Source organism: Rana temporaria, chromosome 11 (assembly GCF_905171775.1).
Source record: "Rana temporaria chromosome 11, aRanTem1.1, whole genome shotgun sequence".
Taxonomy (NCBI): domain Eukaryota; kingdom Metazoa; phylum Chordata; class Amphibia; order Anura; family Ranidae; genus Rana; species Rana temporaria.
This window is the reverse complement of record NC_053499.1, coordinates 69,453,781-69,478,776: the sequence shown is the minus strand read 5'-3', so window position 1 is coordinate 69,478,776 and position 24,996 is coordinate 69,453,781. Positions and strand designations below refer to the sequence as shown.

General features: G+C 40.8%; 1 protein-coding gene across 1 annotated transcript in view; it reads left to right on the top strand.

Moving 5' to 3' along the window:
• Positions 1–24,752, top strand: part of NKD1 (NKD inhibitor of WNT signaling pathway 1) — a 126,747-nt gene extending 101,995 nt beyond the window's left edge. Inside the window, exons 5-10 of the mRNA XM_040328707.1 lie at positions 2,569–2,672; positions 6,706–6,801; positions 11,490–11,637; positions 14,508–14,589; positions 18,383–18,513; positions 22,856–24,752. Coding sequence (XP_040184641.1) covers positions 2,569–2,672; positions 6,706–6,801; positions 11,490–11,637; positions 14,508–14,589; positions 18,383–18,513; positions 22,856–23,436 — 1,142 coding nt within the window. The 3' untranslated portion in view covers positions 23,437–24,752. The remainder of the gene's footprint in view (positions 1–2,568; positions 2,673–6,705; positions 6,802–11,489; positions 11,638–14,507; positions 14,590–18,382; positions 18,514–22,855) is intronic.
• The last annotated feature ends 244 nt before the right edge of the window (positions 24,753–24,996 follow it).

Genomic DNA, 24,996 nt, shown 5'->3' with positions numbered 1-24,996 from the left:
TGTCAGCTATTCTCAGATCATATTCTTTGTCTGCCTTTGTACTATTATATTTACATATGACGAATTCTAAATTGCTGATCTGGCAAACCAGAAGAGGTATCACAAGTAGAACATGCTGAATGATTAGTGTCCCAACAGCTGAGTTTATCTAAGGTCAGCTATCTATGTATCAGAAATAGGTTCTCATGATAATGAAGCTCGTTGACCTTTATCATTGTGCATCAGCTATTATATTTGGAAGTGCATCTTCACTGTTCTACTGGTTGATCTGAATGTGCTGTGTGAATATTTCAGTTCTATATAAATGCTGGTATCAACAACCAGCTTGTTATATCCTCCTTCAGGGATTTGAAACCAGATGGTGGGGTCACAGCTGTGGTCCCAGCAAATACATTTATTGTGCACCTCTGTACTAGTTACACATCTGCATGTCAAAAAATTCAATCCATCAAACCTTTACTACAATAGCACAATGAAATACAAATATAGATTTAAAGAAGATATCCAGGTGTTCCCTCCAGAAATATTAGATGTTTTTGTTTCAAGCCAGGAAGTAATTTGCAATAAAATATGCAGCGTTGGTAGATTCCACTATTTCTCTAAAATTTTCACATCCTCACTGATCAAAAGCGAATCTTGCTGCTATTTGTACATAGAATCCAGTCTAAAGCTGATAAGATCCCACATCTTTTTATAGTTGGTGAAGGAGAAAGTGCTTTGATGTTTTCAGGGAGGAATAGAGGGGGTAAGATTTTCCATATGGGTGTTTGGCTAACACAACAAACACTGTTTAAAAATGTAACTTTGCCTAATTAATTAGCGATTCTGTTTAATACCCGTCTGATCTCTGTCCAACAAGGTATTTTGAGCCTTGAGAAAAAATAACTTCAAAGTGCTGGTTAAGATGGTCTGAACAGGGGTGTTAACCTCTTTAGTGCTGGATGTGTGCCAGTATCTCTACCGGGCAAACAATTAGATAATAACTTCCTTGGGCATAATAGCACCCCACAAGCTTAACAGTGTATCTCCTCAAATATTTTACAGCAAACCTTTTAGAATGTTCTTTCAAAGGGATTTGCTTTTTAAAGTGTAAAGTCTTAAAGTGAAACTCCAGCTGAATAAAAAAAAATCCAGGTGTGCTACAAATATTTTTACGTCTCATACAAACAGGGCTTAAAACCACCTGTTTAAAGAGGAGGTCCCCCCTAATTTTTTTTTTTTTATAAAAAACCAGCAGCTTATAATTCTGCAGCTGCTGACTTTAAAAAAATGGACACTTGCCTGTCCATCGCGCCCACGATGTGGGCAGCTGAGGCCGAGCAATCTCTCGTCCCTCTGCTGCCCCCTCTGCCACCCTCAGTGAGGGAATCGGGAAGTGAAGAGTTGCGGCTTCACTGCCTGGTTCCCTACTGCGTATGTGCGAGTAGCGCCGCGCTCCCTCACTGGTCCCCGCTCTCCTGAGAACAGTGTGTTTCACAGGAGACAGCGGGGGGGGGGGATTGGCGCGACCCCCACGGGAGTCTATGCCCGGAAGTGGGTGCAAATACCTGTCTTAGGCATCTTGGCCCGTAGGGTTCAATATTGAGTTGGCCCACCCTTTGCAGCTATAACAGCTTCAACTCTGTCCACAAGGTTTAGGAGTGTGTCTATTGGAATGTTTCTTCTAGAAGCACATTGAGGTCAGGCACTGATGTTGGATAAGAAGGCCTGACTCACAGTCTCCACTCTAATTCATCTCAAAGGTGTTTCATCAGGTTGAAGTCAGGACTCTGTGAAGCCAATCAACTTCCTCCACCCCAAACTCACTCATCCATGTCTTCATGGACCTTGTTTGTGCTAAGTGTTGCTCAGCCTGACTCAGTTTTGTCCTGGGAGTGGGATGGGGAGTCCCTGTCCTGCTGCTGGAACACAGCCCTTATACTGAATATTACAGAGGCTTCATACATTTTATACAGTGCTCACAGATGCTTCATCTGTTAGACCCCATTCACACCTGAGCATTTTGTAGCTTGAAGCCTGAAGCTACAAAATGCTGGAAGGGGAAAAAATCTATTATTCTCTATGGAGATGGTTCACATCTCCACTCCAAAAGCCTGAAGCCAGAAGTTCCCAAACGGCTGAAGCTCAAACAAGTTCTGGGGCTTTTTTTAGGCAGATTTGGGCTTTTTTCAGCTTGTAACTTTGGTGACCCTTCCAGACCTGTCCAACATCGCAGCAAAATGCGGTAAAAAAACTGTAAAACCCGCGGCAAAACGTGGTAAAAACCCTCAAATGTGGAGATCAGCTTTAAAGAGACGCAACACCAGGGGTTAGTCTTGAATAGGTTTGTCTTCACTTCCCCAGGACTATCTCGCAAGTCAGAGCATGGATACTTCCCTCAGAAACCAAGAACATATGTGTGTGTGTTGTCTTACAGATTTCCTTATATTCAATATAACAACCACAACTAACAAATAAAAGAAATTACATTGAAAGCCATGCTTGTGATGTTCTTGGAAGACATAATAAAGATCAGGGTACTGGATGGTGTATATTAACTCTGTTTCACATGATTTCTTCATGTCCTAGTTGCTCTCCCTGCTGAGAAGAGTGAGGGACTTTTTACCTGTGAAGAGAAAAAAACAGGAGAAAGGGATACAGATGGATGTGCAAAGAAACAGCTGAAATTTGAGGTATGCTTTTCTTTATTGTTTCCTTTTATTTCTTTTGTCTTTTATTTGTAGTTTTTGTTCAGTTTTAGTTCCGTAACGAACCATGGCCATATTTTATAGTATGGCCATCAAGGCTGCTGATAAGCCAGTACAACTGGCCCTTTTGTACCGTGCCTGGCCACCAGGGGGGACGAGCAATCTGAACAGATTGCAGAAAAAAAAAAAAGTATTTCTCCAACTCCCTGCTCCTCCCTCACAGCTGTTCAGCCGTTCTCAATGAGCACTCACTCGGGCACTCCATTTTATATGACTTCCATGTTTACAAATTTGCAATTACTTTGTATTTATTGAGATAACATATTTGCCACACAGGGAGTGTATTGTTTTCAATTTGTTGTGTATCACTGCAAAGCAGGAAGCCTAAGCTGTATATTTAATAAACAAATATGGCTTCCCCCATACACGTCTATGTATAATTAGAACTTTATACACAGAAACAATGTTTTTAAAACATTAACATCCACTGATAATATTATTTATATGATGCCAAGCTCTTTTATATCTTAAAAAAATGGCAAAAAAAACTAAAACCATGAAAACCCTATATATTACATTCCCTGTATGGGAGATGGCGTCATTTTCTTTGCAGAGTGCCCTGGACTCAGAAACATGCCTTTGTAGAGAAGGATGTGAATATATAGCAATGTTACTGCTACAGAACTAGATAGCATTGATTGTAGCACATGCGTTGTGTTATTACTTGTGGTGTTCCCTTGCTTCTTTAAGATACTTTTTATCTCTGATCCAGACCTCCTTCTTTTGCTCCTGTTTTAGCTTCTCCTAGAAAATTAGCCTAGTAGCGAGTACCATGTAATGTGAGACTGGTACCGTTTGCAATATCTCAGGCTGGCTTATTACAGTCAGGAGGCTTTGAACTCAGTAGGGGACACAGACTCTTTAGAACTGCCAGAGGGAATGGATTTCAGTCAGCAAATCTAGCAGGTAACTGGGCTGCACACAACCTGGGCTATTTTCAGCAGTTTACTTTGCTGGTTCGACTTGATGTATTTTAAGCAGCTTTTTACGTGCACTTTATGACTGAGAACAATATAAGGAAGGAGTTAACAGGTCACTGGTTATACAATGTTGTATTAAAGGAAAAAATGCTTGCAGGAAAAGATAGAACAGGGGTTTCTGTGATTATGCTTAGGCCTCTTGCACACTGCAGCTGAAAAAAGCTCAGTTCAGCTTTTTTTTTTTACTGAGCTAAAATACAGCCTATTAAGTGTAATGTGCATATGCACATAGGAACGTAAACAAGAGCCGTGCATTCTTCATTAAAAAATCTGGTCAGTAATTTACCCTCATGCAGGCAAATGCATACGATTGCGTGCAAAATTTGTGCAAATGTCCATTTGCCTATTGCGCAGAACAAAAACGTGAGAATACGTTTTTGTGCTTGAATTTGTGTGAAAATTTCACAAACGCATATGTGCGAACATGCGCGCAAATACATACCAAAAAAAAGTCTGAAAAAGTAAATAGAGTATCATGCAAGAGGCCTTAATGTTTTTTTCCATGAGCTTCTCAGCTTCTGTGAAAATACAGTTGGTAGATGTGGGTAGGATAGGCTTCTCTGAAGAGGAAGGTTTTCAGGGATCCGAGCATGGGAGCAGGTGATGAGAGAGCAGGAGGTCTTAAGAAGAACGAAGAGAATGATTGGTATTTAGAGACTAGGGCCCGGATTCAGAAAGAGTTTACGTCGGCGTATCTATTGATACACTGCGTAAATTTTAGGATGCGCCGGCGTATCTTCTTTCTGTATTCAGAAAGCAAGATACGCTGAAATTTGGCTAAGATACGACTGACGTAAGTCTCTTACGCCGTAGTATCTTAGTTGCATATTTACGCTGGCCGCTAGGTGGCGCTTCTGGAGATTTACGCGTAGAATATGTAAATTAGGTAGATACGCTGATTCAGAAACTTACTTCCGCCCGGCGCATTATTTTACGTCGTTTACGTAAGGCTTTTTCTGGCGTAAAGTTACCCCTGCTATATGAGGCGTAGCCAATGTTAAGTATGGATGTCGGGCCAGCGTCAAATTTTGCGTCGTTTACTTCGTTTGCGTAAGTCGTTCGTGAATAGGGCTTTGCGTAAGTTACGTTCACATCAAAACCAATGAGGCTTTGCGGCGTAATTTGGAGCATGCGCACTGGGATACATCCACGGACGGCGCATGCCCTGTTAGTAAAAAACGTCTATTACGTGGGGTCACCATTTATTAACAGACAACACGCCCACTGCTTGGATAATTTGTATTACGTGGGCTTACGCCGGACCACATACGCTACGCCGCTGTAACTTAGGGCGCAGGTTCTTTCTGAATACAGAACCTGCCTCACTAAGTTACGGCGGCATAGCGTATCTGAGATACGCTACGCCCGCACAAAGTTACGCCAGGCTTTCTGAATCCGGGCCTAGGTCAGTGATGTAGCTGGGGGCTAAGTTGTGGATGGCTTTGTAGGTAGTTGTTAGTATTTTAAAATTAATTTGTTGGGTGAACGGAAGCCAGTGAAGGGAATGACAGAGAGGAGTAGCAGAGACCAGAGAGCGGTTGGTAAGGTGGATGAGTCTGGCAGCAGCATTCATGATTCATGAAGGGGTGATAGAGTATGTAGAGGTAAGCCAATGAGTAGGGAGTTGCAGTAATCGAGGCGAGAGATGACTAGGGAGTGAACTAATGCCGCATACAGACGGTCGTTTTTTGTGATGAAAAAAAAACAACGTTTTTGAAAACGTCATTTAAAATGATCGTGTGTGGGGGAAAACGTCGTTTTATGTCTTCTGAAAAACGACAAAAAAAAATTCAAACATGCTCGAATTTTTTGTGTCGTTTTTCAAAACGTCGTTTTTTGTTTCACAGAAATTGACCGTGTGTACCAAAAAACGACGTTTAAAACAACGTTGTTAAACCCGCGCATGCCCAGAAGCTAGTTTCAATGGAAAAAAGTGGTGAAACGTAACCTCGCTTTGCTAGAGCATTGTGAAAAAACGATGGTGTGTAGGCAATGTCGTTTTTGAAAATGATGTTTCAAAAACGTCGTTTTATTTCATGATTTAAAACGTCGTTTTTTTTTCATCACAAAAAACGACCATCTGTACGCGGCATAAGAGTTTTGTTGTGTCATTGGTTATAAAGGGGCGTATTTTGGAGATGTTGCCGAGGTTCAGGCGGCACGATTTGGACAGTGATTGGACATGGGTCTTAAAGGAGAGTTTGGAGTCCAGGACTACTCCTAGGACCTTGGCATGTGGGGATGGGCTGATAGTTGTGCCATCAATTTTGACAGAGAGATCAGGGAAAGAGGCACGTCGGGGAGGAAAAATTATAAGTTCGGTTTTTGATAGATTGAGTTTGAGGAAGTGGTGTGATATCCAAACTGATATATCTGATAGATAGATAGATAGATAGATAGATAGATAGATAGATAGATAGATAGATAGATAGATAGATAGATAGATAGATAAATTAGTGCTACGTGAGGAGAATGTAGGAGCGAGTTGAGGGGCAGAGAAATAGATTTGAGTGCCGTCAGCGTAGAGATGGTATTGGAAGCCGTGGAAGGCTATCAGCTGACCCGGGGAGGAATAGGATGGTATAGTGTGCCTAGGCAATCTGAGTGGAAGTTCAACCCCCTCCCACAACCTCGCAGGTCACAGGGGGCTGCAGGTGCATTGAGAAAGTTTTGCTTGTGCATGTGTAGTGGGGATCCAGCTGTGAAGCACCACAAAGTAACAGCCGGCTTCCCACTTCCAAGATGGTGAAGAACCAGCCTGAGTGAGGACAGGGCTGGATCCCTGGACTGATAAATGCATAATTATTAAATGTTAGCAGCTACAGTATTTGTAGCTGCTGACTTCATATTGTCCCAGAAAAAAAAAAATCATCTTTAAGTTATCCAAGGATTTCCTGTTTCTTCAAAGAGTTAATGACGTAGAAGTTGCCCTTGTATCATAGATACATTAAACTGAGTACTTTAATTGACATGTTTAGGAACTTCAGTGTGATGTTTCTGTGGAAGAGGACAACCGACAAGAATGGACCTTTACATTATATGATTTTGACAACAGTGGAAGAGTTACACGAGAGGTAAGATTTCTGTTCCTTAGTTTTGTGAAGAAAAAAAAATTAAAGACAGTATGCTAAGTGTAGTTCCTTTAGGTTCCTATACACTGCAATGGCAGCTCAGTGAAGGTGCCTACAGTTTCCTGTACGGTATTTGATTAGAAAAAGAAAAAGATTTTCCCAAATGATCACTGTTGCTTTCCTCAAGTAAGTCTGTTGCTAGCAGTGCTCTCCCTAGTAGGTTACGTTCATGCATTCAATGTTGTATGTTTGTACAAATATCTTCTGTTCGTAAGATAGTTTGATGGTCATACATCACCAGCTAACCATAACGTTAGCCATAATGTTTGTAGGCAGCTTACCTTTCTACTTTTTTTTCTGTTGAAGTGAAATGTATAGAGAATTGTCTTCATGAAGTTAATGCAAAGGTTGTTGGAAATTACAATGTCTTTTCATCTTGGGTATGACTGCCCATAAATGAATTATAAAATTAAGGGCTGTCCACAATTACAAAACTTGCAATTATTAGACAGTTTATGTCATCTTAAATGGTCAGTAATAGCAACTAGGACACAAGAATACAATTATTCTGAAATATGATCAAGATTAATATAACATAAGCAGCTAATTACATATATACACCAATCAGCCATAATTTTATGGCCACTGACAGGTTAAGCGAATAACATTGATTATCTCAATTCAATGGCATATGAAAGTCAGAGGGATAGATTAGGCAGCAAGTAAACATGTTGTCTCTGAAGTTGATGTGTTGCAAGCAGAAGAAAAGGACGCACCAAAAAAGCACCAACAATGAGCAAGTCAGCATCAGAACTGGACTACAAAGCAATGGAAGAAAGTGGCCTGGTCGATTGAATCACATTTTCTTTTACATCATGTGGATTGCCCAGTGCATTGTTTGTTGCTTACCTGGGAAGAAGGCACGCCAGCAAAGGCAGTTGGATTATTTGGTCAATGTTCTGAGGGGAAACCTTGGGTCCTACCATTCATGTGGATATTACTTGACACGTACCACCTACCTAAACATTGTTGTTGACCAAGTACACCCCTTCATGGAAATGGTATTCCTTGATGGCAGTGGCCTCATTCAGCAGAATAATGCACACTGCAATACTGCAAACGTGGCTCAAGAATGGTCTGAGGAACACAACAATAAGTTTGAGGTGTTGACTTCACCTCCAAATTCTTCAGATGTCAATCCAATCAACTATCGGTGTGATGTGCTGGAAAAACAAGACCAATCCATGGAGGCCCCACCTCAAAACTTACAAGACTTAGAGGATTTGCTGTTGACAGCTTGGTACCAAATACCACACCATACCTTTAAGAGGTCTATTGGCATCCATGCCTTGACAGGTCAGGGCGGTTTTGATAGCAAATGGGGGACCTACTCAATGTTAAGTGGGTGTTCATAAAGTTTTGGCTGATCAGTTTAAAAGACAGGTAAAATAACTGTTTTAGCTGCCAAAGGATTTGTATTTCTACCCATTTAGTTCTGAGATATTCCTTTTTTACAGTAGCGGACTGAATGACTACAATTTTGCCCAATATGATACCCTCTGTTATCTTCAGTAGTTGTTCATGTTCAAGAGATTTTTAAGTAATAATGGCACTTTGGTTATGGAACGTTTTAAAATATAATAGTTCAAACTCAGTTTCATTTTATTTCATATGCAGCAATGATTTGTGGTATAATTTTGAAGGTTCACAAAAAACTATTAAAAGATTCTATTTTTCAGTTGGTAATCCTTTTGATTTGTGCTAATTTAAGTCATAATGGACATATGTTAGGTACTTAGTGGACTGTCAGTGGTCCAATGACTGGTGGCAGAAGAATCTGGATCTTCTGAGCCCCCTTTCAGTTTAAAATATGTTTTAGATTTTGGGTTGGCAGAGCTTATAAAAGTTTGTTCATCTGCCGTTGTAAGGAAAGGGGATGAATGGATAGAATTGTGAGGATCATTTTTTTTTATATATATGTCTCCTAGTTGTAGGTTGATTTATAAATGTATGCCATTTCTCTGTCTATATGTGCAAAAGTCATTAGTTAGGTTATTAGCATGAAAATACCGCAGTTCGCGTATTTGAAAGTTTTAATTGAAAAAATAAATCCTAGCAGCACTGAATACCTTTTCACTAGAAAGATTCCGTTCTTGTCTTAGAGCTGACCTTAAAGCAGGAGCTTTTAATGTTTGTACTTCTGATGAGTACATTATTCTCTTTGCCAATCTTCTGCATATGAACTGTCTCATTACCAGGATGACACGTTCCGTGACTCTCTTGCCAAGTGAGTGTAGAAAACACCCCGCTTCTAATGGCTTTGATGAGCCTTTCAGTGCTGTCTTTGTGAGCGTGTTAAGATAACGGCATAGCTTTAATACTCCTGTTGAAAAGAATTAGCTAATGGAGTACTTTCCTCAATTGACAGTCCAATTTATTTTACTCTTGAGGTCTTTTTCTACAATTGACAGGCTGCCCTGTAATTATCTTTGTAAGGAAAAATGGCTAATCGGGCTCTGATAATTGAACTAATGTTTTGTGATCCGTAAAACGTTATGAGCGTGTTTGAGCTATAAAAGAACAAGATCACTCATTTTGCTGCTCTGTTCCATTAACTCTTTCAGCCATTGCAGTGTTTTTCTCGGCTTTTTATCCTTACAGGGTTCCTCTGCTCTTAACTGCCATTGTAGTTTTTGGAGGTGATAGAAAATTGGTTAACTCACTCCTGTTTTTTTCAGGGGCAGTAAGTTTCACCTGTGGTGAAAAAACTGTAGAAACAAATATGTTTACAAAACGTCTTTATGATATTCATGGCCGGGCAAATTTCCCAGAGAGAAAGATGAACTATATCATCTAGATCAGTGGTCTCCAAACTGCGGCCCTGGGGCCGAATGTTGCCCTTTGATTGCCTCTATCCGGCCCTTGGGGCACTATTGCATCCACAACTGACACCAAGGATGGGGCACTATTCCTCCCACTGACACCAAGGATGGGGTTTTATTCCTCCCACCAATATTAATAGGGCCCTATTCCTTCCACTAAAACCAATGATGGGACATAGTTTACTCCCACTGGCCACAGTCCGGCCCCCATAAGGTCAGAAGGACAGTAAACCGACCCTTTGTTTAGATAGTTTGGAGACCCCTGATCTAGATCATCATGTGCATTTTTCCACCTTCGGAACTACCTAGACTTTACTTCTTGCTCAGATGTTGCACATACATTGTGAAAGCATTGTCCCATTTACTGTCTGTTGGAATTATCTGCATGTAATACTGAGCAATTCTGACACTTAGAAACGCATGTTATCAAGCTGTTGGTAAGACCTACTGTATACTGACCAGTGTCCGTAAGATATTTTGCTCATTGGTTGCATTTTTGAAGATGGATATAGCAAACCTTAGTATCCTGAGAAGTTTTACAAAATGATTTCAGAGACCATTGGTGTGTGCAGCCTATTGCATTAGGGTATGCACCCCAGAGCACAAACCTCAGCAGAGTTGTGGACGGTGTCAGTAGGGCAGTGGACGGTGTCAGGCGTTTTTATTATTTTTTATAATTTCGTTTTTTTTTATTATTCTTTACACTATTTTTTATTATTATAATATATATATATATTTTTTAGAAGCCCCATTGGGGGGCTTTGGTGAAATATCAAGGGTCTAAACAGACCCCTGATGTCTCACTTTTGAGACCAAGAAAGGGACTGAGGACCGTGCTTCCCCAGTAGCTTTCTTTGCAGCCTTAGCTGCATAGTGAAGGAATGGGAAGTGCTGAGCAGCATAGTTTACTATACTTCCATTAAGAATGAATGCAGTGCAGATCACTCACTGTGTTCATTTAGAAAAAGGAAGGGGCCAATAAATGAAATATATACCAGCACCTTCACCCGCACTCAATTGTAAAACTACCTCAGCAGCAGCCGATGGGAGAGGAGGGAAGCTGGCAGCACTGCAGGGGGGAGACGGAAGGCACCAGGAAGTAGAGGGATTTAGTATGTCACGGGGTGATTGGGGTGTGCCCAGACACAGCTAACACTTTGTTGCAAGAACATTTAAATATTTGCCACTGGGCAAAATAGATTCTTCAAAATTCCTACAAGGGTCAGGCACCAAGATAGGTAATAAATATACACAGTTGAGGATAAATTGGTGGTTTTACTGCCTTGTCTTATATATTTGTTGAAATTGTTAGATTGTACTTTTGAGGCTGGGTTCACACTCTTGCCGCATGCGGCGCTCAGCAGGGGTCCGGTGCGTGCTGGTTCACTGGTTCAGGTCCGATTTCAGCCCGAATTTTGGGCTGAAATCGAACCTGAAACGTACCAAAAAAGGCACACGTTTTTCCGGCACACCACACCGAACCCGCTGTGGATATATGTGAACCGGCTCCATAGAGAGCCGATCACATTCTCCTGCTATGCGAATTGAATGCAGGGAAACCTGCATTCAATTCGCATATGTGTGAACCCAGCCTAAATATTTACTTTGAAGAAACATTGAGAGTTAAAAACCTACAGCTACATATCTTCTCCTAGAGGTCAAGAAAATTTTTGAATATTGTGATTCTCACTGACAGTAGCTGACAACTGTCTGTGAGAGTTTAAATGTAGTTATTTTTTTTTTTAATTGGAATCCATGAATTGTTTTCTTTTCATAATCATTTATTATGCTATTATTGAATTTCTCTAGGACATTACAAGTTTGCTTCATACTATATATGAAGTCTTTGATGCATCCGTGAATCACTCAAGTAGCTCCAGTAAAACTCTGAGGGTCAAGCTGTCAGTGGCTCCAGATGCCACCCTGAAGAAGAGAACCACCCTGCTCAACCATGCAGGTAATCCAAATTGTCTTCTTTGGTGGTCCCCTTATGGGAATTTTTCTTTGAAAGATGACACTTGCTTATATTTGTGTAATAGAAGATATTCAAACCTCAAAGTGTATTTGCTCCTTCCTAGATTTGCATTAGCTGCCACTTTTAACAGTAAGCACACCAAATATGATCTAGGCTTCATGTAATATCCTATCAGCTGTCATTAAAATGAATAGTAATACAACCTTGTTTACCAAAATGCTGGGACGCTGTGTAAAATCTACATGAAAACAGATTGCAATGATTTGTAAACCCCATGAACCCATATTTTACCCACAATAGAAAACATAACAAATGTTTAAACTGAGATAATGTACAATTTTAAGAATAAATAAGGTAATTTTTAAAATTGATGGTAGCAACACGTCACAAAAAAGTTGGCATAGGGCCATGTTTACCACAGTGTAGCATCCCTCTTATTTTAACAAAAGTCTGGGAACTGAGGAGACCAGTAGAGATTTGGGCGAGGAATGTTGTACCATTCTTGCCTGATTTAGGATTTTACCTACTCAAAAGTCTTGGGTCTTTGTCATATTTTGTTTATTCAAGATGCGCCAAATATTTTCAATTGGTGAACGGTCTGTACTGCAGGCAGGCCAGTGAAGCATCGGCACTCTTCTACTACAAAGCCATGCTGTTGTCATGGATGAAGTATGCAGCTTAGCTTTGTCCTGATGAAATATGCAAGACCTTCCTTAAAAATACATTGGATGGGGGCTTCAGCTGCTCTAAAACCTGGATATATCTTTCAGCATTGATTCTGCCTTTCCAGATGTGCAAGCTGCCCATTCCATATGCACTAATGCATCCCCCATACATCAGAGATTCAGGCTTTTGAACTGAGCGCTGATAACAAGCAAGAAGGTCCCTCTTCTCTTTAGTACAGATGACACGGCACCCATGGTTGCCAAAAAGAATGTACATTTTTTTTTCGTCTGACGACAGAACAGTTTTCCACTTTGCAACAGACCATTTTAAATGAGCTTTGGCCCAGAGAAGACAGCATTTTTGGAACATGTTTAAATATGGCTTCTTCTTTGCATAATAGAGCTTTAACTTGCATTTGCGGATGGCAGCAAACTGTGTTTAGTGTTTTTTTTAAGTATTTCTGAGCCCATGGAGTGATGTTCATCACACAATCCTGCCCATTTTTAATGCAGTGCCATCTGAGGGCCCAAAGATCACAGGCACAGAGATTTCTCCAGATTCTTTAAATCTTTTGGTGATATTGTGTACTGTAGATGATGATACATGTAAGGTCTTTGCAATTTTGCATTAAGGAACATTATTCTGAAATTGTTCAACAATTTTTAGATGCAGCTTTTTACAGATTTGTGAACATCTGCCTATCTTTACTTCTGAGACATTCTCTAAGTGCCAATTTACCTAATTAGTTGTAAAATGTTTTTACAGCTCTTCCTTGTTAGTGCCACTTACTTTGCCAGCTTTTTGTTGCCCTGTTCCAACTTTTTTGAGACATGTTTTTTTTTTTCCGTTTTTTATATTTAATAAATGTGCAAAGATTTGAAACAAACTTCTTTCACATTGACATTATTGGGTATTGTTTGTAGAATTTTGAGGAAAATAAGGAATTTAATCCTTTTTAGAATAAGGCTGTAACATAACAAAATGTGGAAAAAGTGAAGCGCTGTAAGAACTTTCCGGATGCCTTGTAATTGCCCTAAAAAGATGTAAAATTAGTACAAGCCTGATAATTCCTTAACCAGTCTCCAAATTTTATTCAGCGTTTCAAAAACAGGAGCTCCACCCAGAGAATAGAACATACCATTCCCTTACACCTTTAATTTTTTTTCCTGTACCACACATTTTATTTATTTATTTATTTATTTAAGGTACTTAATGTATATAGCGCTGTCAATTTAAGCGATTTACGTATACATTGTAAATTCACATAAGTCCCTACCCTCAAAGAGCTTACACTCTAAAGTCCCTAACTCACATTCATATATACACATACAGTGGGACCTTGGTTTAAGAGTAACTTGGTCTGAGAGCGCTTTGATTTGTGAACATTTTTTTTTTTTAAATCTGACTCGTTTGCTAGTGTTGACTCGCAAGACGAGCAGAATTCAAGCTAAATAGGCCTGCAGTACCTCATTTGGCCTGAGGTAGGGGCGCAGAAGTCGAGCAGAGCTGAAAATAGGCCTGCAGTACCTCATTTGGCCTGAGGTACAGGGTGCAGGAACCGAGAAAAGCCGAACATTGGCCTGCAGTACCTCATTTGGCCTTAAGTACGGGGGCGCAGGAAACAAGCCAAAGTGTCTTTTTGGCCGTTTTCGGCGCTCTCTGGCGCCCCCCACCTCTGGCCGCATTCGGTATTGCATCCCATTGAAGTCAGTGCGGAACAAATTATTTTAGTTTCCATTGACTTAATGCGAAAAATCGTTTTGATATGCGAGTACTTTGGATTAGGAGCATACTCCTGGAACGGAGTATGCTCGTAATCTGAGGTTCAGCTGTACTAGGAACAATTTAGAAAGGATCCAATTAACCTACCAGCATGGCTTTGGAGTGCACACATGCACTTATCAGCTGATGGAGAAGGTGGATCCTCTTACCTCAGTCTGCAAAATGTTGTACATGTTTGGCTATATATAATAATATATCCATAGATTGGGGTTAGCTATACCTCCCTCATTAGATGCATGCTGTAGCACTACTATGCATATTCTGTTGGATGATAATGTGCCAGCAGAGCTACCCACAAAGTGAATTTCGGGTGGTTTATCAGCAACCAAACCGGTATTCAGTGTATGGCCGGCCTTAGGGAGTTATCAATCATGTGACTGTCAGTTTTGATTTTTTTTTTGCAGAGGTGCAAAATGGGAGACACAGAAGTGACAGCAAGGTCAATGAAGATTTACGGAACTCTGAAAAAAGGCGTGGATTAGGAAGGTAAATATTCTTAGACTGTAACCCTAAGCATAACCCTTTTTCCGTTTGGATAAAGTGGGAAGGTTTTTAGACCTTCTATCAAGTTTTATGTTTTCTTTTTTTCAAATTGTGCCAAGAACAAGAGGTGAGAGGCAATCTTCTGATGAGGTTACCTGTTGGGAGGACAGCTGTCGAAGAGAGGAATTACCCTCGCTTTTGGAGATTTCCTCCAATCTCTTGTAGCATCTTTGGGAGGAAGTGAAGGGAAATGTCCTCAACTCTGGCAGGGTTTTTAACTTTTCCTGACGTTCTACAAAAGAAAAAAAAATTGCTTTGATTTTTATTGTTAAATGTGTGCATTTGCAATGAGATGACCGCCCTCATGTATGGTTTCCTTATATATTCTGTAAGCCACATATACAGAAGCTGTATCTTTTTATATAAAAAATATACTTTTAAATCTGCAATGTTGAAAAGTCTGAAGGTCCCATGTCCCTGCAGGATTATTTTTGTTGGCAGCAGCTGATCTTATTTCTCCTCCAATGCTTCGTTGTTTCACATTCCAAGCATGGCTGTAGCTTCTTGTGTCTCTCTGCGTAGAGACCTTTTGGCGCTAATTTAGTCCATTCTTTGTGATAAAAAGTATTCTATGGGCCCCAGAAGCTAGACTGCTTACGGTCCTGGGATTTACAGAATTTAGGATTTGGAAGATAGAGACAGACAAAGGAAAAGATAAAAGGGAGTGTTATGTCTGAAGGGTGGAAATGTTATGCCTAGATATAGAGAAGCAACAGGGACAGTTCTAGGAAGACACATAAACATTCCCTGAGAAATGAAAAGTTGAATAATAGTTTTTTGGAACTAACCACCAAACTCACTCAGTGTTATAGGACTTAAATTGTGTCTGCCATTATTTAACAGGCAAAATGCTGTAGAATACCGGACATACACACTCCATAAAAAATGAACTCCATGCAAAGCTATATACTCAATGATTTTGGTTGCTGCTGTCTGAGGCCTTGTACACACGACCGAGAAACTCGACGGGCGAAACACATCGTTTTCCTCGTCGAGTTCCTTGTTAGGCTGTCGAGAAACTCGACAAGCCAATTTTCTCCATTCACGTCGAGGAAATAGAGAACATGCTCTCTTTTTGGCTCGTCGAGTTTCTCGACAGTTTCCTCGACGGAAATGTACACACGACCGTTTTTTTTTTCGGCAAAAAAATATCTCCCAGCAAGTTTCTTGCTGTTTTTTGCCGAGAAACTCGGTCGTGTGTACAAGGCCTTACATGCTAAAACATTTGTATTTCTGTCTATTCTGTCTAAAATAAATTTTCCATATATTAGTGGTTTGCAGACAAAAATGTTCTAATTTTGTTTATTTACATGTCTACCACTAAAAAATTATCTATTTTAAAGTAACCCAACAAAAAAACAAAACAAATAACATATAAAAACAGGTATCATAAGGTACCTCCATGTAGCTCAACATATTTTTAAATCTTCTTTAAACAGAATTTAGTTCCTTAAAGTGGTTGTAAACCCTATTAAAAAAAAGCCCTGCATAGCATACTAGCTCATTATGAATTATTTACCTTGCTTCAAAGCCCCCCGCAGCAGTCCTCGTACCCCCCCCCCTCTGGACGGCGACATCTCTCCCCGGACGTGACTTCCGGGTATTGCAGGCTCCGGCGCTGTGATTGGCCAGAGCCACGATGACTGAACGGTAACGGCACACTGACTGAAGCAACGGCACATACATTTAATGCGCATGTGCAGTTGACATCAGCACATGCAGGAGACAGGGGATACGTGTAGGTTTAGGAGATATCCAGGGTAGCTACAGGTAAGCCTTATTATAGGCTTACCTGTAGCATAAAGTGGTTGTAAAGTGTTTACAACCACTTTAACCCTGTCCTGACTCTAATCACACATTTTAGACATGAAAACATACTTCTTAATCAGAACAGTAGCTTTTTTTCCATCCATTTCAATTGGGTATATCTCTCTTGCCTCTTTCAGAAATGAGGCCCAACAAATAGTAATCACTTAAAGTCTGGTAAGGATAAAAGTTCACTTCACTGCATGCAGTGTTATTGGAGCTTAAAATGTAAGGTTGTAGAAGAGAACTATAAATAAAATTATTATTATGTTCCCTTTAAAAATACTAATCTGAGAGACTGCCAATTATAATGTAATCCGCATCAGCAAAATAATGTTATATACAGTACCATAGGTTGCATTCTATAAAGGTTTGTTTAGGTTTCAAAATGGCAGCCTTAGGCACAAGTGCGTGACAAGTACATTTTAAAGGTCAACTAAACTGCCACACCTAATGAAAAATGTTTGGCCCCTGGAGCTTTATGACATAATGTGCTAGTAGGCTTATCTAGCAAAGCGTTGCAATCTCAGCACTTCCCTTCATCACCGGTGTTTCCAAGTTCAGAGTCTTCGGCCTTTTAATTTGCCGGGACCGGAAAATGTAGCTCTTGTGCATGCATACACATGTTACTTTATCCTTACACAGAAACATGTTAACACTGTACACTGAGCTGTGCATGCACAGCTAAGTATACACTTACAGAACAGAGTGCTAGCAGGGAGCCTCAACTTTGACAGAAGACATAGTCACAGTCTTTAGTGCCGTTCACACAGGGGTAAAACCCAACTTACAGTGCGACTTTGCAAGGCAACTTCAGCGCGACTTCAGCGTGACTTGGAGCAACTTACAACGCAACTTAAAGGAACACTAAAGGCAAAGTTAAAAAAATAAAATAAATAACAAACATGTTATACATACCTCCACTGTGCAGCTCGTTTTGCACAGAGTGTCCCCGAATGCTGTCTTCTGGGTTCCCTCGGCGGCTGTCTCGGCTCCTCCTCGCAAAAGCTTTCCACCTTCATGCGAGCGAGCAAGCATGGTGGAAAGCTTTTGCGAGCGCGCTCCCGTGATACAGCGGCGGCCATAGCCGCCGACTGTATCACTCGGCCGCGTCTTCCGCTGTGATTGACAGCAGCGCCTGCCAATGGCTGCGCTGCTATCAATCAACGGCCAGGCTGGGAACCAAAGAGGATCACGTGGACACGCGCGGGACTTTCGAGGGGTAAGGTAAGTAAAACGGGGGTTTGGGGGGGGGGGGGGGCGGTACCGTCGGATGTTTTTTCACCTTAATGCATAGGATGCATTAAGGTGAAAAAACATTTACCTTTACAACCCCTTTAAAGTTGCCTTCAGGACAGGCGACTTTGGTTGTATGTGGAATAAATACTGCTTCGTCTCAGTGTGATATAGTTAAAAATAATAATATTTGGCAGTGGCCAATCACAGAATAATCAGCTCTGTGTGGGAGGGAGGGGTTTGCCTGAGTAAACTATTTTCTTTTCCTGTAAAGTTGCTTCAGTTAAGATGCAATCCGGCTTTAGAGGCATTAAAATCAATGGGTACAAGTTGCCTAGAAGTCGGATTGAAGTAGTACAGGAACCTTTTCTGAAGTCGCAGCGACTTCAGTAGTGTACATTAAGACGGCTCTCATTCACTTCAATTGAATTTCTCATGTTGCACGACACAAGTCGGATCCCAAGTCGCGGTAGTGTGAACTGGCACTAACTGTCCTAAAAAGCATACCTGTCGACACTTTTTTGCCACTTTAAGAGCAAGCTAAGACAGAGTGATGAAAGGAAAAGGAGAAGAAAATTCCTCCAGATTGTAATATAAAAATAAACAAAAATAGTTGCTGCAAATTCTTTTATCTGTTCATAGATGTTATGAAAGTGGTTCCCAGACGTATCCTGTTCTTTGTTATCTCTCATAGACATAACCCAGCTGAAAATGAAACAGAACAGACTGAATGTCTGAGGCAATGTGTGGATGAAAACATTGAAAGGAGAAACCACTATTTGGATCTTGCAGGAATAGAGAATTACACTTCAAGGTTTGGACCAGGTGTGTATTGCTAACAGTTGGGGTATAAAAAAGTTAGTTGTGTTCATCTGGAAACTGCTTTTGCATTTTAGAAAAAAGTAGAGATTTCATACATATTAATGCACAAGCGTATAAATTAGCTGCCGGCAACATCAGTATACAGTACTGTATTATGTATTGATTTGGTGCAATATCTATGTGTAATCGAATGGCATACAGAATCCATACATGCTTAGGCAGGCAATACGGTCTTCAGCTGCCTGAATGCAATAAGACTTTGGGGATCTAAAGTACCCTTTTCCACATGTGCTCTTCTGCTTCGATCCTGCTGTATTTAGTCTCTAAAAATATGCTGTAATGACAGCTGAATTATAGAGGGAATCTCAGAAACGGCCAACTGTTAATACAATGCTGTTAGCAGCTGTTCGCTATGGTGATTCTCTATGCATGTGCCAGTGCAGTAAATTTTTAGCAGCTAAATACGGAAGTATAATTGCGAACCAGCATGTTTGTAAAAAGATACTTTAAAAAGTGCATTGTAATAATCAAACTGAATCATAGGTTATATAGCTTGCCAAGTGTGCCTGACATTAGCAGTTTACTTGAATTATAAAATATTGCTGATATCTTGCAATTTATTCTGCTTGGACTTGCAAGACTAAAGCCTCGTACACACGCTCGGCAAGGACCAGCAAGAAAACTGCTGGCAGAGCTTTCTTGCCGAGTATACCGAGCGTGTGTACGAGGCTTTCAGGTTTCTCGACAAGAAAACTGCCCAGGATCTAGACGAGAAAAATAGAGAACATGTTCTCTATATTTCTCGTTGTGAGATTCTCTGCAATTTTCCTGCCGAGAAACCCGTGAGTGTGTATACTTACCTGTCGCCGTGGAAACCCGCGCATGCTCAAAATTACTTTGACTCATGCGCGGTAGCTTCCTAGGCATAGGTAGGGTGCAACAAGATGGCGGGGATGGCATCGAATGTGATGAGCGCATGCTCGGCGTCATTGCGTTCTTGCCATTCAAGAGAACCGCGGTTCTTTTGAAAGGAGAGTCTGAACACTCGGGCGGCAAGTGATATTTGCCAAGAATCTCGTCAGGAAAAAGAATTTTTTTTCCTGACGAGATTCTGGCCCGTGTGTATAGGGCTTCACCCTCACTTGCAGTCTAAGGCCCCATACTCACGAGCAAACATGTCTGCTGAAACTGGCCCGCAGGCCAGTTTCAGCAGACATGTTTGGTCGTGTGTGGGCGCGAGCGGGCCGAATTCCAGCAAACATTTGCCCGCCGGGCCTTTTCCCAGCAGACAAATATTCCTGGACTTGTTTTAAAACAGTCCGCTGGAATTCTGCCCGCTCGGACATGTACGGTCGTCAGTACAGACCTACCGTACATGTCCAGGCGCCCGCCATCCCTCGCATGCGTCGAATGACTTCGACGCATGCGTGGAAGCATTTTAAAGGCGGGCCGCCCACGTCGCCGCGTCATTGTCGCGGCGACACCGCGTCATCGACGCGGCGACACCGCGGACACGCCCCGCGTATTGTTTACGCGCGGACTTCTGTACGATGGTGTGTACAACCATCGTACAGAAGCCCTCTGGCAGACATGTATGGTGGAAACGGTCCGACGGACCGCTTTCACCATACATGTTTGGTCGTGAGTACCCGGCCTAAGAGGAAGTAAAGAGAAATCTTTATACCAGAATCCTATGCAGCATCAAAAACTTGACAGTATCTAAATCTAATAACTGGCAGGACACACCTGTACTGAATCATGGGTTATATAGCTTGCCAAGTGTGCCTGATATTAGCAGTTTACTTGAATTATAAAATATTGCTGATCTCTTGCAATTTATTCTGCTTGGACTTGCAAGACTAATGCCCTGTACACACGATCGGTTTGTCTGATGAAAACGGGCTGATGGATTTTTTCATCAGATATCCGATGAAGCTGACTTTCATCAGTCTTGCCTACACACCATCGGTTAAAAATCCGATCGTGTCCAACGCGGTGACGTAAAACACAACGACGTTCTGAGAAAAATTAAGTTCAATGCTTCCGAGCATGCGTCGACTTGATTCTGAGCATGCGTGGATTTTTGACTGATGGATTTTCCCACAGACGATCGTTTTTTTCTATTGGTTTTTTAACCATAGGAAAAATGTAAAACAGGTTCTATTTCTTTTCACCGATGGGGAAAAAAACGATGGGGCCCACACACAGGGCATTAGATTTTACCAACAGTATCTCACTGTTTGGCAGGTCCCTGCTGAATGTTGATCCGTGTACAGTATCTCACAAAAGTGAGTACACCCCTAACGTTTTTTGTAAATATTTTATTATATCTTTTCATGTGACAACACTGAGGAAATTACACTTTGGTACAATGTAAAGTAGTGAGTGTACAGCTTGTATAACAGTGTAAATTTGCTGTCCCCTCAAAATAACTCAATAAACAGCCATTAATGTCTAAACCGCTGGCAACAAAAGTGAGTACACCCCTAAGTGAAAATGTCCAAATTGGGCACAAAGTGTCAATATTTTGTGTGGCCACCATTAATTTCCAGCAATGCCTTAACCCTCTTGGGCATGGAGTTCACCAGAGCTTCACAGGTTGCCACTGGAGTCCTCTTCCACTCCTCTATGACAATATCACGGAGCTGGTGGATGTTAGAGACCTTGTGCTCCTCCACCCTCCGTTTGAGAATGCCCCACAGATGCTCAATAGGGATTGAGGCCAGTGAATCACCTTTACCCTCAGCTTCTTTAGCAAGGCAGTGGTCATCTTGGAGGTGTGTTTGGGGTTGTTATCATGTCGGAATACTGCCCTGTGACAGTATTCACTTCTGGGTTTTTTATTTTTCCTAAAAAAAGAAAGAAAAAAAAAGACTGAAAATGAAAAAAAAATTTTTTCTAAGTTTCTGTCAGTAATTTTTTTAAATAAGTAATTTTTCTCCTTTACTCATGGGCGCTGATAGGCTGCACTGATGGGCACTGATGAGGTTGCACTTATGGGAACTGATCAGGCGGCACTTATGGGCACTAATTAGCTGGCACTGATAAGGAGGCACGAATATGCCGCACTTATGGGCACAGATGGGCGGCACTGGCGGGCACAGATGGGCGGCATTGATGGGCAGCAGTGATGAGCATTGATGGGCGACTCTGATAGCCAGCACTGACTGTCATCACTTGTGGGTACGCATTGTTGGCACTTGTGGGTTCTCATTGCTGGCACTTGTGGGCACTGACTGCTGGCACTGGTGGGTACTCATTGCTGGCAGTGGTGGGCACTAATTACTGGCACTGTTGGGCACTTTATTGTAATCAGGGCACTGATGATCAGTGTCCTGATCACATACCTAATTGTCCCCTAAGAGGAGATGCCGCTGATCGGCTCTCCTCACACTCTGTCAGTGTGAGGCGAGGAGCGACGATTACTGGCATCTCCGTGTTTACATGTGACCGGCTGTGATTGGATACAGCCAATCACATGGTTAAAGAGCCACGGCTCTTTACAGAGATCTGGGTCGCGCCTTGTCCTAGCAACATGCCGTGATCACCGTGCTGCGTGTCCCCCGTGGGTGCGCCAGAGCGGTCGTTCTGGAAAGCTGTCATATGACGTTCAGCCAGAACGAGTGCCGCATGACACTCCCACCACCATGCTTGACTGTAGGAAAGACACACTTGTCTTTTGTACTCCTCAGCTCATTTGACGGTGGGCGGGAGGTAATTGGTTAATGGCTGTGTGTTGAGTTATTTTGAGGGAACAGCAAATTTACACTGTTATGCAAGCTGTACACTCACTACGTTACATTGTAGCAAAGTGTAATTTCTTCAGTGTTGTCACATGAAAAGATATAATAAAATATTTACAAAAATGTGACGGGTGTACTCCCTTTTGTGGGATACTGTATATAGAACCACTGAATTCCAGGTAACAGGTGAATTATAGTGAGGACATGCACACATGCGTGCCTTTAATTGGCAATGTGACATCAATTGCAGTGACCTCAGATTAGATCCCCTTTATTGTGTGTGTAAAGCCAAGGCAGGTTAGATCCCATAGAGGAGCTGCGGAGTTGACCAACATTGTGGTGGAAGTTTCTTTACAGAACATGAAAAATGAATTTGTGGGTAAAACAATACTATATTATATAGATAGATATGTCTATATATATATATATATATATATATATATATATATATATATATATATATATATATATATATATAGCGTAATTTATATCCAAAAGACCACGTATATTTTTTTTTCTCCTTTGATCAAGTATCAAGTAAATGTTTTTTTTTTTTACCAATTTGAATTCTGTGTTGTGAATAAAAATTTTGTGTTTCTTAGGTTCTCCAACCACAGGTGAAAAAAATGATTCTCATGCAAGACCTTCTAATCAGATGAGATCTCGATCCCATGAACCAGAAACCCTGTACCTCCACCAGAGGAGGTCCCAGGCACTGGATCCTGGGCATTTCTGTCTTCTAGACCCTTCTCACCCAAAAATGGTAGAACTTCAACAAAGGCAAAGAGGCCAGGAGTCCAACAAACATTCTGTAAAAAGCCCCAAAGCTTCAACTAAAAATGTTACTGCATCAATGAGCCAGCCAGGAAGGACACCAAGAAGCAAACCTAACCATGGTATGTCAATTCCCGTGACTTCTCCAGCTGCTTTTATGGGACAGGGTTATCCATACCATCCTTTACCACCTCAGCAGCCACACAGAAAGAGCAAACAGAAAGCTAAGGAAAGTCACCAGATGTGCAAAGCCTTCCAGTCTCCTGTAAATGTTGTGGAGAATGAGCATGTGAGGGATCTACCAAGCATGTTACTTTATGAAGGTCATACTGGACATTTGGTACAAAGACACGAGCACCATCATCACCATGAGCATCACCACCACTATCATCATTTCTACCAAACATAAAGAATCATCCATTCCAAGGAGAACAGTCCACTATTTTGAAATCTTTTCTTATGAAGAGAATTGCATTGTCAGTAAGAAATGAATTTGCCTGACTTTTAAGGTACATTTATTGACAGGCTTTGTGGCATCAAAGTGGACTTTGGATACAGTTTATAAAGATCATCAAGCACTTCGTTTACATTGGACCTATGGATGGATATTTGCATTATTAAATGGTGTTTATATACAGTTAGACTTGTTGCACAGAAGCCTTTAGCAGAAATGAACAATCTGAACAGTTTCTTACATCAAAAAATATCACTAACAAAAAAACCCACAAACAGCAGACTACCTCTAGTATTTTTCGTACTTCGTGTTAGTTCATGATTTTCATTATGAAACGGGTAGACTTGCCTTACATGCAAACTCACGTGTGTGTGTGTGTGTGTGTGTGTGTGTATGTGTGTGTGTGTGTATGTGTGTGTGTGTGTGCGTGCGTATGTGTAAATGCATATGTATGATCTTTTTGTGTGTATGCATGTAAGTTGTTTACCTATTTTGTATGTTTATAAAGGAGAAAAATGCCAACATATTTACTTAGTAAAATCTTCCTATTCTTCTGTAATATTTTTATTTTTAGATATTTTAAAGTGGTTTTATAAGATTAGGAAAAATAATTCTTCAGTGTGATTTATTTAATTATAATGCAATTACTGTCACACATGCCATTTATGAGAAATGAAGAAAAAATCTGCACGTCCTTACTTTGTATTAAATGGCAAAAGCTGATACAGTACGCTGCATGTGGCTATCAACAGTCAAATGTTAGACTTTGACATATGTTGGAAGTGTTTAACCAATTATAGTGGCTTTTAGGAATAGGTGAGCTCAGTCTGTTTCTCTAAATAGGCTGTTCACACTGATTTTTATTCATGCATAGTTATATCTGCCTGCTGGAAAACCAATGCACAAGAGAAGGTCATTTATAAATTTAACTAATCGGCTGTAACACAAAATCAGTGTAACCATTTTATTCATTTTTTTTTACTGTTTAACCAGCTGCTGAAGTAATGTTAAATTGTCACGTATTTCATAAAAACAATGGCCATTTAAAGTTTTTCGTAGATAGAATTAGTCTTTATGACAAATGGTATTTCTATGTGTTTCACACTGTGGAGTGATTATGACTTACCACACCAACAGCAGTAAGTCCCTAACAAACTGATAGTTTAAAATGAATGGTACAATATATAGAAATCATCTTCTACTTGGTATAGGTGATGGTTACATATATGCAGGCTATTTAAAGATGACAGTTCTATAACTATGTACAAAGCACAGAATCAAACAGCAGTATGCTGGATTGGTAAATCAGATCATAATAGTTACTACGTGGTAATGCTATAAGCCATTTAATGTATTTAAAAATGTTTATTAACATGGTTCAAACAGCTAACAACATTTTATTAGACCCAGAATGCCATTTCTCAGAAACCCAAAAAACGAAGTGAACCACATTAGAATATATGCCACTACATGGTAATATATGGTAATTATTTTGGGTTCCTATATTCAATTGTT